At 36.9% G+C, this 15,874-nt stretch overlaps 1 protein-coding gene across 4 annotated transcripts in view; it reads left to right on the top strand.

Annotated features, from left to right (window-relative positions):
- LOC116426010 (pancreatic triacylglycerol lipase) overlaps positions 1–15,871 on the top strand; it is a 44,560-nt gene extending 28,689 nt beyond the window's left edge. For 3 of the 4 annotated variants that reach the window (XM_031974430.2, XM_031974431.2, XM_031974432.2), the window contains 9 exons: positions 5,167–5,321; positions 6,105–6,259; positions 7,502–7,621; positions 7,882–8,028; positions 9,035–9,263; positions 9,883–10,314; positions 12,225–12,351; positions 13,047–13,262; positions 14,275–15,871. In XM_031974430.2, the coding sequence (XP_031830290.1) occupies positions 5,167–5,321; positions 6,105–6,259; positions 7,502–7,621; positions 7,882–8,028; positions 9,035–9,263; positions 9,883–10,314; positions 12,225–12,351; positions 13,047–13,262; positions 14,275–14,377 (1,684 nt within the window). In that variant the 3' untranslated portion in view covers positions 14,378–15,871. The remainder of the gene's footprint in view (positions 1–5,166; positions 5,322–6,104; positions 6,260–7,501; positions 7,622–7,881; positions 8,029–9,034; positions 9,264–9,882; positions 10,315–12,224; positions 12,352–13,046; positions 13,263–14,274) is intronic. The other variant, XM_031974433.2, reaches the window with a different exon arrangement.
- The last annotated feature ends 3 nt before the right edge of the window (positions 15,872–15,874 follow it).

Here is a 15,874-nt window from a genome sequence, read left to right as displayed (position 1 = left end):
TAATAGTTACTGGAGATCGAGGCTGAGACGTGTTTTACAACCTTTGTTTGTAGGGCAGTGGATGCTTCAGACAAAAAGATACGCCGTTATTTTATTAAGTTCTTGTTTAATGACTAATTTAGAAGCTTCAATCTTCTGCGTGAAATTACTAGTTATTACACGTAAAAGTGATGAGTGTTGTAATAAAAGTACGCTGCATCGAAGAATATAATTAGACGTTTAGGGTAGCCAGTAAAGAGCATAATATCTTCATTCCGCGACTATAATCCACGTCTCGCGAGTTTTATTATGGTGTCATTGGAATTGGAGATGTGAGCAACTGGTTCACGGTTTTATTCGGTGATCAGGTAGATCTGGAACAAATTCAAGTAGGAACTAGCCTACATTTGACGCAAATCTTGCAAAGTGCTGACGCAAAATGCTGCAAAAACAACTCCAACTGAGCCAAACGTCTTCAAACTTCATCTCAAACATAGCCCAACTTATTTTTACTTAATAATTAGGTAGATCTAAAAACTAACCCAGATTCGACAGAAATTTTACCCAAATTCAACAGAGACAACTTCAACTCAGCCAAAAACCTTCTCTAATCTTTATCTCAAACCAAAAGTCTACATCTACCAGAGGTCCCCACTAAAAACCATTCTAAGCAAAACCCATCGAGTGTTCACTTCACTCACCCATGCTTACAAACTAATACAATCTCTTAACAGCTCTTTACGTCGAAAAACCGAATCCCAGTCCAAGATTAAGTTCCAGCCGAAAGAAGAAGCTGCGAATCACTGGCACAACAGACGGCGCAGCAATGCTGGCGCCGCGGTTACACTCTCGCTTTCGAAATAATAATTATTTAATACCCGGAGCAACGGGTGAAATGCGAGCGGAGTGTGGGCACCCGGTTTTTCAGGCCCCTGGACCCATCCCGCGACCGCTTCCATCATCGCCGGGCCTCTCTCTCTTCCTCTCTTTCTCCTCTTACCTCGGAGGACACGCTTTCCAGCGGTAATGAAAGCATTTTCGAAAAAGCCGGTCCCAAGAGACGCCAGTCAACAACAGCCGGACCGGGTTTTTACGTAACGGGGTGCACGAGACTGGCAAACGCGCGCCGATGGGCGCGAGCTAGCGGGTTTTCTGCGCTTTTAGGTGACACCGATCTAGAATTACGCAATTCGACGTGGGCCCGGCTGTTGCGTGAGCCTGAGTGCGTGTGAAAATGGTCTGGGGAATTGAAATATTGCTGCTGAGGGACAATGATCGGTTGTTGATTGAGAATTGATGACGTTTGGTAAAGTTGAAAGATGGTTTTAGGACGTTTAATACAGTTGGAAGATGGCTTGGTGACACTCAGTGCAGTTGGGAGATGGTTTTAGGACGTTTAATACAGTTGGAAGATGGCTTGGTGACACTCAGTGCAGTTGGGAGATGGTTTTAGGAAGTTTAATACAGTTTGGAGATGGCTTGGTAAGGTTTAGTACGGTTGGGAGATGGTTTTATGACATTTAGTACAGTTGAGATATAATCTTAGGACGTTTAATACAGTTAGGAGATGGCTTGGGGACGTTTAGTGCAGTTGGGAGATGGTTTTAGGGCGTTTAATACAGATGGTAGTTGGTTTGTGGGCGTTTAGTGCAGTTGGGAGATGGTTTTATGACGTTTAATTAATTTGGGAGATGGTTTAATGACGTTCAATAAATTTGGGAGATGGTTTGAGGACGTTTAGTACAGTTGAGAGACGACTTGATAACATTTAGTGCAGTTATAGCTTGATAACTAGCGAAACCACGTAGGGGCAACAGGTATTTTTCTAGTTCACAATTTTATATTTTTAATTAGCTATGTGTGACCATATTAATAAATAATAAGTTACTGATCGAAAGTATCAGAAAGTAGGGGTAATAAAATTAATAGAAAATTTAATAAGACAAAATGACAACTGACCATCCGCTGGATTTCTTAGCTTAGCCATCAAGTAATCTAGCAGTAATTAAGAGCAGTCGTAATTGGATCTGTTCTTAATAAAAATGTTTGATAGAGTTTGTATTCTTGGGAAATAATTTAAATTATTAATAACGAGTGTTTAATTAGATTCATGTTATGTTGAGTCGAGTTAAAGTTACGTTGGATGAAGTTTAAACAGTTCTATAACCTCTAACTATAATTTTTCGAAGAATGATTGGACTCGCTAACGATTGCATTGATTTAATTAGAGTTAAAAATTGATCTTGCTTTTCTTACGTCACCTTTCAAACAACTAACTTACTACATCCAAATTAAATTAACGGTTTATCCTTCAACGCAGTTAAATCAAGGAAGTTAAACGTAACAGATAACATCTCAAAAATTTATTCATTGGACATTCCATTCAAGGATTACAGGCAAGTCAAGGATCTTAATCCCCGAATAAAATTACGATAGCAATCGACGCGGTTCCGAACTGTTGAAATCGAAACATGCGGTGCGTTTGAATATGCAAATGGCAGCGACGATAAAGTCCAAAACAAGAAACGAAATTACATTATGCTGTGATAGGGTTTTATTTATAGGACGTTCCGTCGAAAAAAAACACGTGAAATATCCAAAAGTTAGGGCTTTTTATAATATCTGCCTAATTGCTTCTTATCTTAACACTAAAGCTACCGTGCCAATCAAAATGACTGTTTCGCAATTATTGGTACCTTAACACGTTCACTGGCAATCTTGGGCCAACGCGTGATGTGGTATCAACGCTAAAAAACCAATCACTCGCCAACGTGTAGTATGGAGTGATATTTTAGTAGTCAGTCACACATTCGCGTGGAAAGAACTGCGTAGTCGATATATTAACCCTTTGCACTCGAAAGTTTTTCACTAGAAATATTCAATATTCTCCGATGAGATACAGACGATGTTCTTTAAAACTAATTAATGAGAAAACGTATAAATTAAGAAAGAAAGTTATTTTATTTCAATATTCCATATATTGATGCATTATACGAAGTTCAATATTATATATAAGACTTCATCATTTTGCAAATCAAATCAAGTGGTGACTGAGAGTCACCTCTCGAGTGCAAAGGGTTAAATAGTCAAAATATTCTGTCAGGAAACGCCTGAATATTAATTAGTAATCAGTATGATACACATAATCATGTTTTATTACCAATTTTCAATCATATTTGTTATAAAAGTAAGTCGCCTTCTCGAGAAATCCATTTCTACGGCGGGGCAATGACCATCAACACATCCTCGCGTGACCGGCAGTGAACGTGTTAAAAGTTGATTAATTAATTCGGAAGGATATCGGAGATAAATAGTTTCGGTTGAATACTATAACGAATGTCTGATGAAACTGAAAATAATCTATTGTTACAATTTTTATAGGGATTAGATGTTAATCCTATTGAATTCTCGATAGTTCTGGTGTTAATTACATTTTTCTGCTTACTTTACGATTTTTCATGAAGATCTGCACTCTACCAAATGAGACGAACAGATTGTCGCGCGACATTCCTCGCGAACAACGACCTTATCCGACCGTAATACGGGTTTTCGAGTTACCGTTACCGTTTTTTTCCCATTCCTCTTTATTCCGCGTTTTTTTAGTCCGCATACAGCGCGGAATTCGCGCAATGATGGCGCCTTAATCACGACGTAGGCTAGAAAGTATTCGAACGGTCATTTTCCCGACGAGAATTTCAACAATGCTCCATTTAAACGATCAAAATCGTCTTTCTAAATGCCTGTCGACGATAGTCTGCGTGTTTGTATGGATAGTTTGAATAATTATAAACAATTTTATTAATTATAATAATAATAACTTTTATTAATAATGATATAATAATATAATAATTTTTCCTTTAAGACACCCTGTATGTCTTTCGAAAAGCTGGTCAAACAATTCGAAGATCATGATTAGAAGATAAACAAACTATTCATTTCCATAAACCGCACTTCTTCCAATATGTTTAAATTACTTCCATTTTACAAGGAAGCATGCCTAATTCTCGTCTAAATTCTGTAAGGTAGCAATTAAAATTTAATTTTATTCAGCCTCGCTTAGGAGGAACGTATTAAGTCTCCTATTTTTTTCTCAAATTTTTTACGCGCGACCATGAGCCGTTCGACGAATCGGCCAATAAAATGACGAAACAAATATTTGGCCACATGGCCCTGAATATTTGACAAATTAAGAAGCCAAAATTTCCTTATCGTTGAAGGTCATCGTACCTTCCCACTATACGATCCCGCTAAATAGCAACTTTTCCACTTGGACCATTCCTGCGGGCGTTTAGTGTCCATCCGTCGCGCGAGATACGAAAACTGTCGAGCTGCCGCCATCTTGTCGCAACAAGTGATCGTTCTTCCTCAATTTCTCGCTCGGACGTTGTGCAACGAACGAAACTCGCTAATTAAACGAGACGGATTAATAAAATCTGTACACGAGACTCAATGAAAAATTAATTCTGCAATTTTTTCGGAAAAAAGGTCAATGTCGCCGGTGATATAATTCATAAAATTCCAATTGACGGCGTTGTGCAACCGCGCGAAGGTTGTTTTGTAATTGCTCATCGTCCCGAGCTTTCCCTGACAAGAGGAAAATTTATTAGAAGAAACAAGAAACGTTAATCGACTGATCAATACCGTTTACATTGCGCAGAGGTGTAATTACATTGAACCTTGCAGTTATCGCGATTAAATCGGGCACGCGTCCGGTTGCATCCGTTCAGTTCCAGTTACTGTTTACGAAACCGACGATGTTCTTGCTCATTCATGAAACTTACGCGGCCGATTTCAATGAGATTTAGTGAAAATCACTATCGTGCCAGTCGCTTCAATTGCAGGAATTTCCGTTGACACGCGAAGGCATAATTATTGGGTCGACTGCTTTAGACGTTGTTTAAACATATTTTAATATAGATATTCTTATAAAAGTATACACCACTTTATTTGGGAGAGTCTATAGAATCATTTTCTAAAATAAATAATTGTATAGTTTTTATAATTAGTGTGTAATAACTGTTTTAGGTCGACTATTAGATTCTTCGTTTTAAAATTGAATTTTTAAGAATGAGAATATAAATTGGAAAAATCGGCGCACGAAAATTTCTAAAAATCATTTAGTGAATATTATAAAAGACCTACAGTTAACATTCATTAGACTTGATCGTTTATCCTGATTTGTTCCAGGATGAGGTGGAAGAAGCAAGGGGTCACGGAGGGCGAAGGAGCGTCGATCCTGCTACTCGTCGCATTGGCTCCTGTTATCTGCTCCGCTGGAATCCTGGACCCTTGGCAGTGGGCGCGTAGCGATCGAATCGAGGTCAACATTCCATGGTTGCCATGTAATTACTCCAACAACCATTATTTTAAATGAATTATTAAACAATTACACTAACATCAAAATTCACGAGACAACTCGAATGTTTATCAAACAATTGTTATAATTAAACGTAACGATACGGAATTAGAGATACTATAAATATATACTTTCAACACAACTAAACTTTAGGGGTTGAAAGTAATTTTTTCGAATATCTTTGAAACTACGGGCTGTATAAAAGGAATTTGCATTGTTCATTTCGAGGCAAACAATTTAAAACAACAATTTCTTTTCTACTCCCTTAGTTTCAAAGATATTCTAAAGAATATACTTTCAACTTTAACACTAGAACTACCAGATGGATCAAAATAACCCATTTCTTGATGTTTCCTTTTGCGATTACTGAAAAGGTACGACTACCTCTTTAAAGAATTTCTAAGGAAACTGATTAAGTAATACCTAAGCCGAAATTTAAACCAATTCAATCCTTAATAAATTCACGTTTGTAGTTCTTGTAAAGAAATTCTCAAAAGTCAATTTAAGGACTCGATAGTTCTAGTGTTAAAAAAAATATTATTACAATATATATTACATTATAATAATATATAATATATATATAATAATATATATAATATTAAGTATTAAGAAAAAATACGTGTCAAATATTTTCTTGAAAACCATATCTCACATAAGTTTCATTAAAATGAGCGTGTGCTAATTGAAAGGCTCAAAAAATCTAATAAAACAGTGAAAAATAGTACAAATTAATTTATTACTCGTGTAATTCCCGAATAATCTTCAACAGTCGAAAACGAGACACGTTGCTACGACGAGCTGGGCTGCTTAAACATAACCAGGAGCTGGTACCACCTCATCCACAGGCCGTTGAATGTGTTCCCTCTGCCACGAGAGGTGATCAATACAAGGTTCATCTTGTATACGAAAGAAAATCCCACGGAAGTGAGTATAATTACGACTCATAACTCGCCGGTAATTAGCAGCAAACTGTTCGACGTAATTAAAATTCTGATCTCGCGAACTCCTCCGCGAGAAATTCTCCGGACGCATTAATTAGAGGTTTCGATCGTAGGACGGAAACACGAATCGTTTAACTATGATTATCTCCGACTATAGCGATTAAATCGATAACGTGAAGCTCGATGAAAATCGTACGTTCATCTGTATTTAGGTTTTAACACTAATACCGGACAGGTCAAAATGACCGGTTCTTGGTGTCTTCTTTTTGCAATTATTAAAAAGATAACAGACGTTTCGCTGAGAAATTATTAAAGAAAATGATTCAGCGCCACGAAAATTGAATTGTAAATTAATTAACACCTTAATAGATGCACTCTTCGAGTTTCTATAGAGAAACTTGAAGAGTGCATATATTTTAAGAGAGATTTTAATTAATTTATAATTCAGTTTGCGTATTGATAAATCAATTTCTTTAATTATTTCTTAGAGAAACGTCTGTTATCTTTTTAACCATTGCAAAATGAAGAAATCAGGAATGTGTCGTTTTGCATCTGGTAGTTTTAGTGCTAATTAATCGAAGCATATGAAACACCCTTTTTTAACCCTTTGCACTACTTTTGGCAAAATGATTTGAAATAATTTTCAGCTGTAGAATTCAACGTTTTATATTTATTTTATTTATTATTATTACAATAAGATTTAATTTTTGTAATCTTTTAAAATGTAGTACTTTTTCAAACAATTTCCAACATTCTATAACAAATTGTATTATCATCTCCAGCATGATATGCGAGTGCAAACAGTTAAATAAAAATATCACTTAATTCTCCTAAGTCCGAATGAAATATTATTTGTCTATAATTAATTGTAATCTTTCTAAGTAAACGTGGACATTTCCCTCTTGTCCCAATGAATTATAATTAATAAAATATCTGCGTTGAGCACAATTAGGAAATAAATCATAGAACAAGGGGTTAATATTCTAAAAGCGTTGAATATTCAAAATAATTTTGAAAATAAATTAAATTTAAATTATCTTCTACATGACCGGTGCAAAGGGTTAATCCAATGAGGATTCTTAGTATCGTTTCGTTCATTTAATTTTTTTAATGTTCTCGCTATATGTCACTTTCGACTTTAAGAACATATCGCAGAGAAATTGTTTAGTCTATAATCATCCGACTTATCGTACAATTAATGCAACTCGTCGATTATGTTTTGCAGGGTCAGGTACTGATAGTCGCTAAAGATAAGTCCATCAAACGGTCCTACTTCAATCCAAAACGACAGACAAAGTTCATCATCCATGGTTTCATCGACACGCCCCTCAGTAATTGGGTCAAGGTAAGCTGTACGAATTAACGAGTCTGAGTAATTGCACCGTGATTCTCGTAATGGTATATCGATGCTCGAACTATGAGCAATTCGCGTTGCATTTATCTTTGGTTTCTAGAACAAGGGGATCGAGAGTTAAACGCGTTCGAACTAGGTGAACGAAATCGACTCATGAATTGAATCATTGGTTCGAACGTAGCTCGCTATAGGGTACTCGTCGAACGTTCGACACCGGTCATTTTTTTAACCTGAATGTTCATTAACCGTAGGAAATGAGGAACGAGTTGCTCAAGCACGACGATTACAATGTCATCATTGTCGACTGGGCAGGTGGTAGTCTGCCGCTCTACACTCAGGCGACTGCCAACACGAGACTCGTTGGCCTCGAAATCGCTCATCTCGTTAAGCACTTGCAGGTAACGCGAATTTCGAGTTAACTTCGACTGTTACTCACTCCGAATTTCCCTCGAGAGTCATTGCTAATGCATGGAACACTGTAACCGAGAAGCTAAACTAGCACTAGGACCAGATGAATCAAAACGACCCATTCCTAAATTCTTTTACAATTATTGAAAAAACAATAGATGCTTCTCTAAGAAATTTCAAAAGAATTTCGAGTTAGCTCCAACTATTAGTTACTCCCAATTTCCCTCGAGAGTCATTGGCAATTCATGGAACACTCTAATCGAGAAGCTAAAGTAGCACTAGAACTACCAGATGAGTCAACCCATTCCTAAATTCTTCCTTTCTAATTATTGAACTAACAATAGATCCTTCTCTAAGAAATTTCTAAAGAATTTCGAGTTAACTCCCAATTTCCCTCACGAGTCATTGCTAATTTACGGAACACTGTAACCGAGAAGCTAAATTAGCACTAGAACCAGATGAGTCAAAATGACCCACTCCTAAATTCTGTTACAGTTATTGAAAGAACAATAGATCCTTCTCTAAGAAATTCCTAAAGAAATTATTTCATTAATACGCACACTAAGTTTCAACCCTTTGCCCTACAATATCGTATAAGACTCGTGACAAAGATCTCAAATAAATCTTAATTCTTGCGAGCCCAAATTAAATATTATATTTGTATTATCAACTGTTACCCTTTGAAGTAAACCTGAATATACACGAAATTCTCCTTCGTTCCTAAATATTAATAACAAAGTAATTCTTGCTAGTGTAGTAATGAACTAAACCGTAGGTCAAGGAGTTAAGTGATCGAAGTCTCGATAGATGCACTCTTTTCTATAGAAAAATTTCGAAGAGTCAACTTGCCTGCTGGGTAGTGCTAGTGCTAGACACGTTGAAGCCCATCAAACTTTCAGACGTTCCATTCGAAAAAGTTTCACTAAACCGTTGTCATTAACCAGAATCGTTCAACCACTGAAACATTGATTGGATCGTTGTTTCCTTGGGCTGTAGACAAATTACAGACTTGACCCGAACGACGTGCATCTGATTGGGCACAGTTTGGGCGCCCACACGGCTGGTTACGCAGGGGAAAAGTTAGGTGGGAATATAGGCCGCATCACAGGCCTGGATCCTGCCGAGCCTTATTTCCAAGGCATGCCTAGTCACCTGAGACTGGATTACACTGACGCGAAGCTAGTCGACGTCATTCACACTGATGGTAAAAGCATCTTTTTCTTAGGTAAGAAAAGTATTCAAGTACACCGACAATGTAAACTTAGAATCGAGCTCATCGATGTAAATAGAGTTTTCCTGCCAGCGATTCCTAAGTCATTAACATGTTGAATGCCATGTGGTCACCGGTGACCTCCAATCAAATCGAATTAAGATAGTATCTTTATGGAAAGATTACTTTTAACCACTTGCGCTGGCAACGAATTGAGTAACTCGACAGGATCTCGCGCGAAGGATTTTGTTTTCGCATATTATATACAGATATCTACACAAATGTCGTTTACCAATAATTTTCTACGAAGTGGTAGGAATCTGGAATATGTATAGGACTATCGACGTGTACAATATGTCGGTAATTTTCAGACAAAAACATCACGTGCGTCACGTCTTTCCAGCGCAAGTGGTTAGAAATCTTATTTTCTACATTTCCCTGAAAAATGGTCAACCATTGATACCAGGTCAGTTGGTGTCTTTGCCTTAGTCGATGTAGATGCAATTTTGAATAGGCTCAAGCGGTTTTCATCGGGAATATTCCAGGACGCATTAGAGAACCGAGAAATCCTCGGCGAATCCTCGGATTCGCTTTAGTCACAATGCATACGAAGTCTAATTTAGTACACGATAAGGACTTCCAGGATATGGAATGAGTCAGCCATGCGGTCACCTGGACTTCTACCCGAATAATGGCAAGGAGCAACCAGGGTGTACGGATCTCAGCGAAACAACGCCTTCTCTGCCACTGACGCTGATAAGGGAGGGTCTGGAGGAGGCGTCGAGGGTGCTGGTGGCCTGCAACCATGTGCGTGCCATAAAACTGTTCATTGAAAGCATCAACTCCAAGTGCCAATACGTGGCGCACGAGTGCTCCAGTTACGCCAGCTTCCTGAGGGGTGAATGCTTCTCCTGCAAAAGCAACAACAGCCTCAGCTGCGGCGTCATGGGGTACCATGCGGACACCAGTCCTGCGTTAGTCAGGAGACAAGCTATGGGTCAAGATGTCCTGTCGCTGCTGGGATCTAAGTTCTTCTTCACCACTGGCAAAGACGATCCGTACTGTAGTGAGTAAAGGAATATTATATTTTGAAGTTTCAACTTAACCCTTTGCACTCGGGAGGTGACTCTCAGTCACCACTTGATTTCCTACAGTGAAGCTATAAAGTTTGATATTTAGTCATCAGAAAATGTTGAAATATTTCTAGCGAAAAACTTCGGAGTGCAAAGGGTTAAAATTATCTTGTTAGTTTAGTCATTTGTCCTCAATTGGATTTTGGATATTTTCTGCAGTATAATCGTTAGTGGAAAAGTCGAAAGATAATGTTAAAGTGCCTTATGTTCTATATTGTTATCTGGAGATATGGAACCGATATTATCTATCTGATGGGCAGCGCCATCTGTGAACAACTGCTTGAAACTAGATGACGTTATTTATTTGAATGTAATTTTAGTCGGTTTTCAAAGTGGAAGTTTCTATTTCATATCGATTTTGTAGATATTAGTTATGCAATGATATAATATTTATTGATTCATTAATATTATTGCATATTTAAAATAAGTCTATGGTGTTATCTTATGTTGGAACTAAGGAAACAAATTCTATATTATCTACCAACGAAATGACGCCATCTATGACTAATTGCATGAAACTGGATGGCACTAATTATTTAAATGCAATTTTAGTAGGTTTCTAAGGTGGACATTTTTATTTTATATTGATTTTGCAGATATCATTATTTATTGAGTCATTAACATTATCGTATATTTAAAATAAGTCTATAGTGTTATCTCATGTTGGAACTAAGGAAAGAAATTCTATATTATCTACCAGCAAAATCACGCCATTTATAAACAATTACGTGAAACTGGATGACACTAATTTTTTTAAATGCAATTTCAGCAGGTTTTTAATTGAAAACTTTCTATTTTATATTAGCCTCGTAATTGTATTCGTCTAATGATAAATCACTTGTTAATGTCACAACGTTATCAAGGCTTAAGATAAGCATGTGACATTATCTTACCACTTATTACTTTATTGCTTCGTACTTCACGGTATCCCTGACAGATGCCAGTTAAAGCTGTTTTTCACGACGATAAAATGCATTTTTTATTATGCATTTTATATTTGCCACTTTTTCATGTACCCGGCGATGCCGTCCGGTCGTCGATAAAACAAACATTTCATAACGTAACGTTCATTTACAGTTTCAGCGGTTTTTAATATTGAATAAAATCTTCTCGAGGGATTTTATGCAATTGCGGCTTTCACCGTGTTATCGTCGCGCAGAAAATTGCCGCTTGCCATGAGATTGATTTAAGTCTGCCCTACATAAGTGTCGATTAGAAACTGGTAACCGCAATTTCGCTCATCGATCAAGATAACACTTTTCATCCTTTCCACGTTCACTCGCATTTCTATTCTGGTTTATTCAAATGAAATTTAAATAGTCCGATGCAAATGAACGTGCATTTCGTCTTCAATGATTAATCCCTTGCCTTACAATATCTTCAGATTTGAGGCGAAGATTTCTAATACGGTTTAACCCTTTGCACTTCAAAAATTTGTCACTAGAAATATTCAATTTATTTTTATGAGATATAGATGACATTTTTTTAAACTAACTTAACGAAGGAGGAACTTAAGGCATCGATTCACAAAATAAGGGGAACAATGATATTTTATTCGGAGTGCAAAGGGTTAACCCATTGTCCTACAACAACGAGTGAGACTCGCGATGAAGATTTTCAACATGATTCAACAAATACATATATTACTCGGTTCATTTGAATTCAAGTGAAAATATTTATTTTTAAAATCATTTCGAATATTCAATGCTTTGAAGATATTAATAATGGCGAAACAAACAATTTTGATCGGTATGGTAGTTCTAGTGTTAAGAATCCAAACGAAAATTTAGCACAAGTGCAATCTTCATTAGTCATAACTTGGACTTTAATTCCTCTCTTCCAGGGAGACATTATCGTCTCACTATCAATCTTGCGCGACCACCGACTGCTGAGAGCTGGGTCCAAGGTTTTATGAAAGTCACGCTTCACGCTGAGAATGGTATCATACGTGACGTCGATCTAACTCCTAGGTAATATTCCCCTAACATTACTAAACATTTCTGAAAGTTCAAAAATCATCTGAGTTTTCTAAGCTAAGAACTATGAAAATCTAAATTCGTTAACGTTTAGTCTTCTGTGTTCTCCAACATTGAACATTTCTTAACACGTTTGTCTATTTCGGTGAGGATCTCCCCAATTGTAATATTTTATTCAATCCAATGAATCTTCTAAATAAAATATCGACAAAATGAAACTGGAACAAGTTATCGAGTTCATAAACATAATGCCGTAGCTTGTAACTTTATCATAACTTTAAATGTCTTAATTATTATCTTTATTATAACTTTAAATAGCAATATCAATAAGATTAATTTCATTGTATTTTACATAAATCAAATGAAATTAATCTTATAGATATTGTTATTGAAAGTTATCTTATATTTTACATAAAGCAAAGATTGCGCCCGTCACAAGTTTTTCATGATTAAATCGTACCGGAAAGGGTTAATGCGGTTAAAAATAGTTTCTTATTTCTCAGTTGATATTACTAACTTGTACGAAACATTAATTAAAGAGTGATTAAACCTTCCCGCGAAATTATAGGTGGCACGGTTCCGTTTTCCGCGGTAGAGTCTCGTTACCATTTACTAAACGGCACCGACATCGGGAAACGATACTTTCGCGAAGATAAATTTTATTGGTTCTTTCACTCACCGACTTGTAGCGGTTACATGAAATTGGAACACGGATCGACGGTGCGAATGGTGGTCGCGCATCCGGCGGGGGCGACCGGTGAAATTGGAAAAATCAGGCGAGTCGAACTTTCATGGACATACGACATGGACGTGCTGCAGCCGCGCTCGCTCTGCTTTTTCTGGTGCAACGATCGTCTTTACGTGAACAGCGTCACCGTCGACGTCATGGAACTGCCGGGAAGAGGGTGAGTCTCACCCCTAAAACTCTTTACGTTGTTCGTTCACGTATAAATGAGAATTTTTAACCCTTTGCACTCATATATTATGCTGGAGATGACAATAATTTGTGATAGAATGTTGGAAATTGTTTGAGAACGTGCCACACTTTAAAAGATTATGAAAATTACATCTTATTATAATAATAAATGAAATAAATATGAAACGTTGAATCCTATTGCTGTATATTAGTTTAATTCATTTCTCTGAAACTGTATACAAATTTGTAACTGACAATATTGAAGATAAGCTGAGTGCACAGGATTGATATTTATTCAATTTTAACAATGATTCATTATACTTTTAATATTAACCCTTTGCACTCGTATATTAGGCTGGAGATGACAATAATTTGTGATAGAATGTTGGAAATTGTTTGAGAAAGTGCCACACTTTAAAAGATTATGAAAATTAAATATTATTATAATAATAAATGTATATTACTTTAATTAATTTTTCTGATACTAAATGCAAATTTACTACCGACAACATTGAAGATAAACCGAGTGCAAAGGGTTAATAATCATAGTAATTTTAATGTACATATTACCAATCTATACTACCTTCAACCCCTTGCACTCGCAGCAATTTCAGTAGCAAAGCATATTCACATATAAATAAATGATACGATAAAAAGGAAAACCATAAATGTTTTTTCATCGATCATAGATACAGATATTATAATCTACTTAACACAACTTCTTAGTTTACAATGACAATTTTTCAATAACCCCAGAGTCCTCGAGTGCAAAGGGTTAATTTAAAAGTTTCAATTGCTAAGAGTCTATCATTGATCTCTTTCTATCATCAAAATCTTTATTTACAAATTCTGAGATACACTTACAAATTTGATCTTCGACCTTTCTCTTCCTTTTCGTTGACCTTCCATAGAAAAATTCACAAGTTCGTAAGAAAAGATTCTTCGATGTGTCTCTTGTTGGAAGATTTATATGGGTACCTACGTTGTGTCTGTGTCCGCAGAAAAAGGGAAGCAGACTTCACCAGCAAGCTGTGCTCAGCCAGCAGGCAGGAGTACGCGGAGATCGCCAGCGGGTCCACAGCGTCGTTCATCGACAACTGTTAACAACCTGTTATTCCTGAAAAGTGTTCCACTTTGTTATTACGCGATTAGCTCGAGACACTGTGTACTGTTCCTGTGAAAAATCGTTTGCTAAGATCGACTACTGCTACCAGCTGGGTAAGGTAAACCGGCAAGACCGGAAATCGGTCGGATTCTATAGGGCCCCATACATATTGAAACTTGCAGCAAGCAGGCATCGCAACAAGCGATGGGATTGAGCCTTTTTCACCTTTTGTTTGAGTGCTACATGATGTATCATGAAACTTTGGGAGTCTCATCACTTGTAGCGATGGGTCTGAACCTTTTCTCCCTTTATTTGTGTGCAACATGTATCATGAAAGTTTGAGAGACTCAAACCCATTGCTACAAATGATTGGTTTAAGCCTTTTTCTCTCTATGTCTGAATGCAACATGTATCATGGAACTCTGAGAGTCTCATCACTTGTAGCGATGGATTTGAGCTTCTTCACTTTCTGTTTGAGTGCAACATGTATCATGAAACTTTGGGAGACACAAACCCATCGCTAAAATAGGTTTGACACTAGAATTACCAAGCAGTGAAATTGTCTTTTTGAAATTTGTCTATAGAAACTAGATGGTGCAACTATTGAGACTTCAATTGATTTGCACTGTAGTTTCTGCATTACTAAACCAATTTCTCTAGTAATTTCTCAGAGAAGTATTCGTTACCTTCTCAATAACTGGAAAAAAAGAAACCATGAATGGGTCATTTTGTCCCTTCCGGTAGTTCTAGTGTCAAGCCTTTTTCACTTTTTGTCTGACTGCAACATGTATTATGAAACTTTGGAAGACAAACCCATCACTTGTCGCGATGCCTGCATTGCTGCAAGTTTCAACGTGTTCGGGAGTCTTAAGCTCTACTTAAGTTGAACTTGTGCAGCGGTCGCGCGAACGGTACTATCGTTTAGAGACACACGGTGACTTGTGCTTAAGAGGACACGCTCCGAAGATTGATTTAGAGTACAGGGAAGCTCTTATAACGATCTCTGAACAAACTTGTAAATGGCAATACTTATCTTTCGATCGTGAAACACTGGAAAATCGTCGGGAAAACGTTTTTATATGAAAATCATTATGCTATTCCTACGAAAAAGAAAAGATTTCTTTGAGCCGAAACGTGTTCGTTCCAATAGGAGCAGGTTCGAAGATGATGAACACACGTCGAAGAAGGTCTAATGAAATTGGCGCACATCAGAAGCAGTATTTTAGTGTAATCGATTACTTTGTACATCTTGTATATAAAATTTCGATAGGTGTAACTAGATAATGCTTAGCGTAGTGTAAAAGCAGGTACGTTGCGAGTGATTTACTCTATTAACATCGGATACCGACAACAATTGCTATACCAATTTTTATACGATATTTACATTAAAAAGGAGAAGGAAAGAAAACAGTGTCCATTACGGCATAACGGCGACCATCGTTTTGTGATATTTTGTTTGTATAATTTAAATATTATATTTAATACAATGATTATTA

Source organism: Nomia melanderi, chromosome 2, assembly GCF_051020985.1.
Source record: "Nomia melanderi isolate GNS246 chromosome 2, iyNomMela1, whole genome shotgun sequence".
NCBI lineage: Eukaryota > Metazoa > Arthropoda > Insecta > Hymenoptera > Halictidae > Nomia > Nomia melanderi.
Note: the sequence above shows the minus strand (reverse complement) of the source record. Positions and strands in the feature narration are given on the sequence as shown.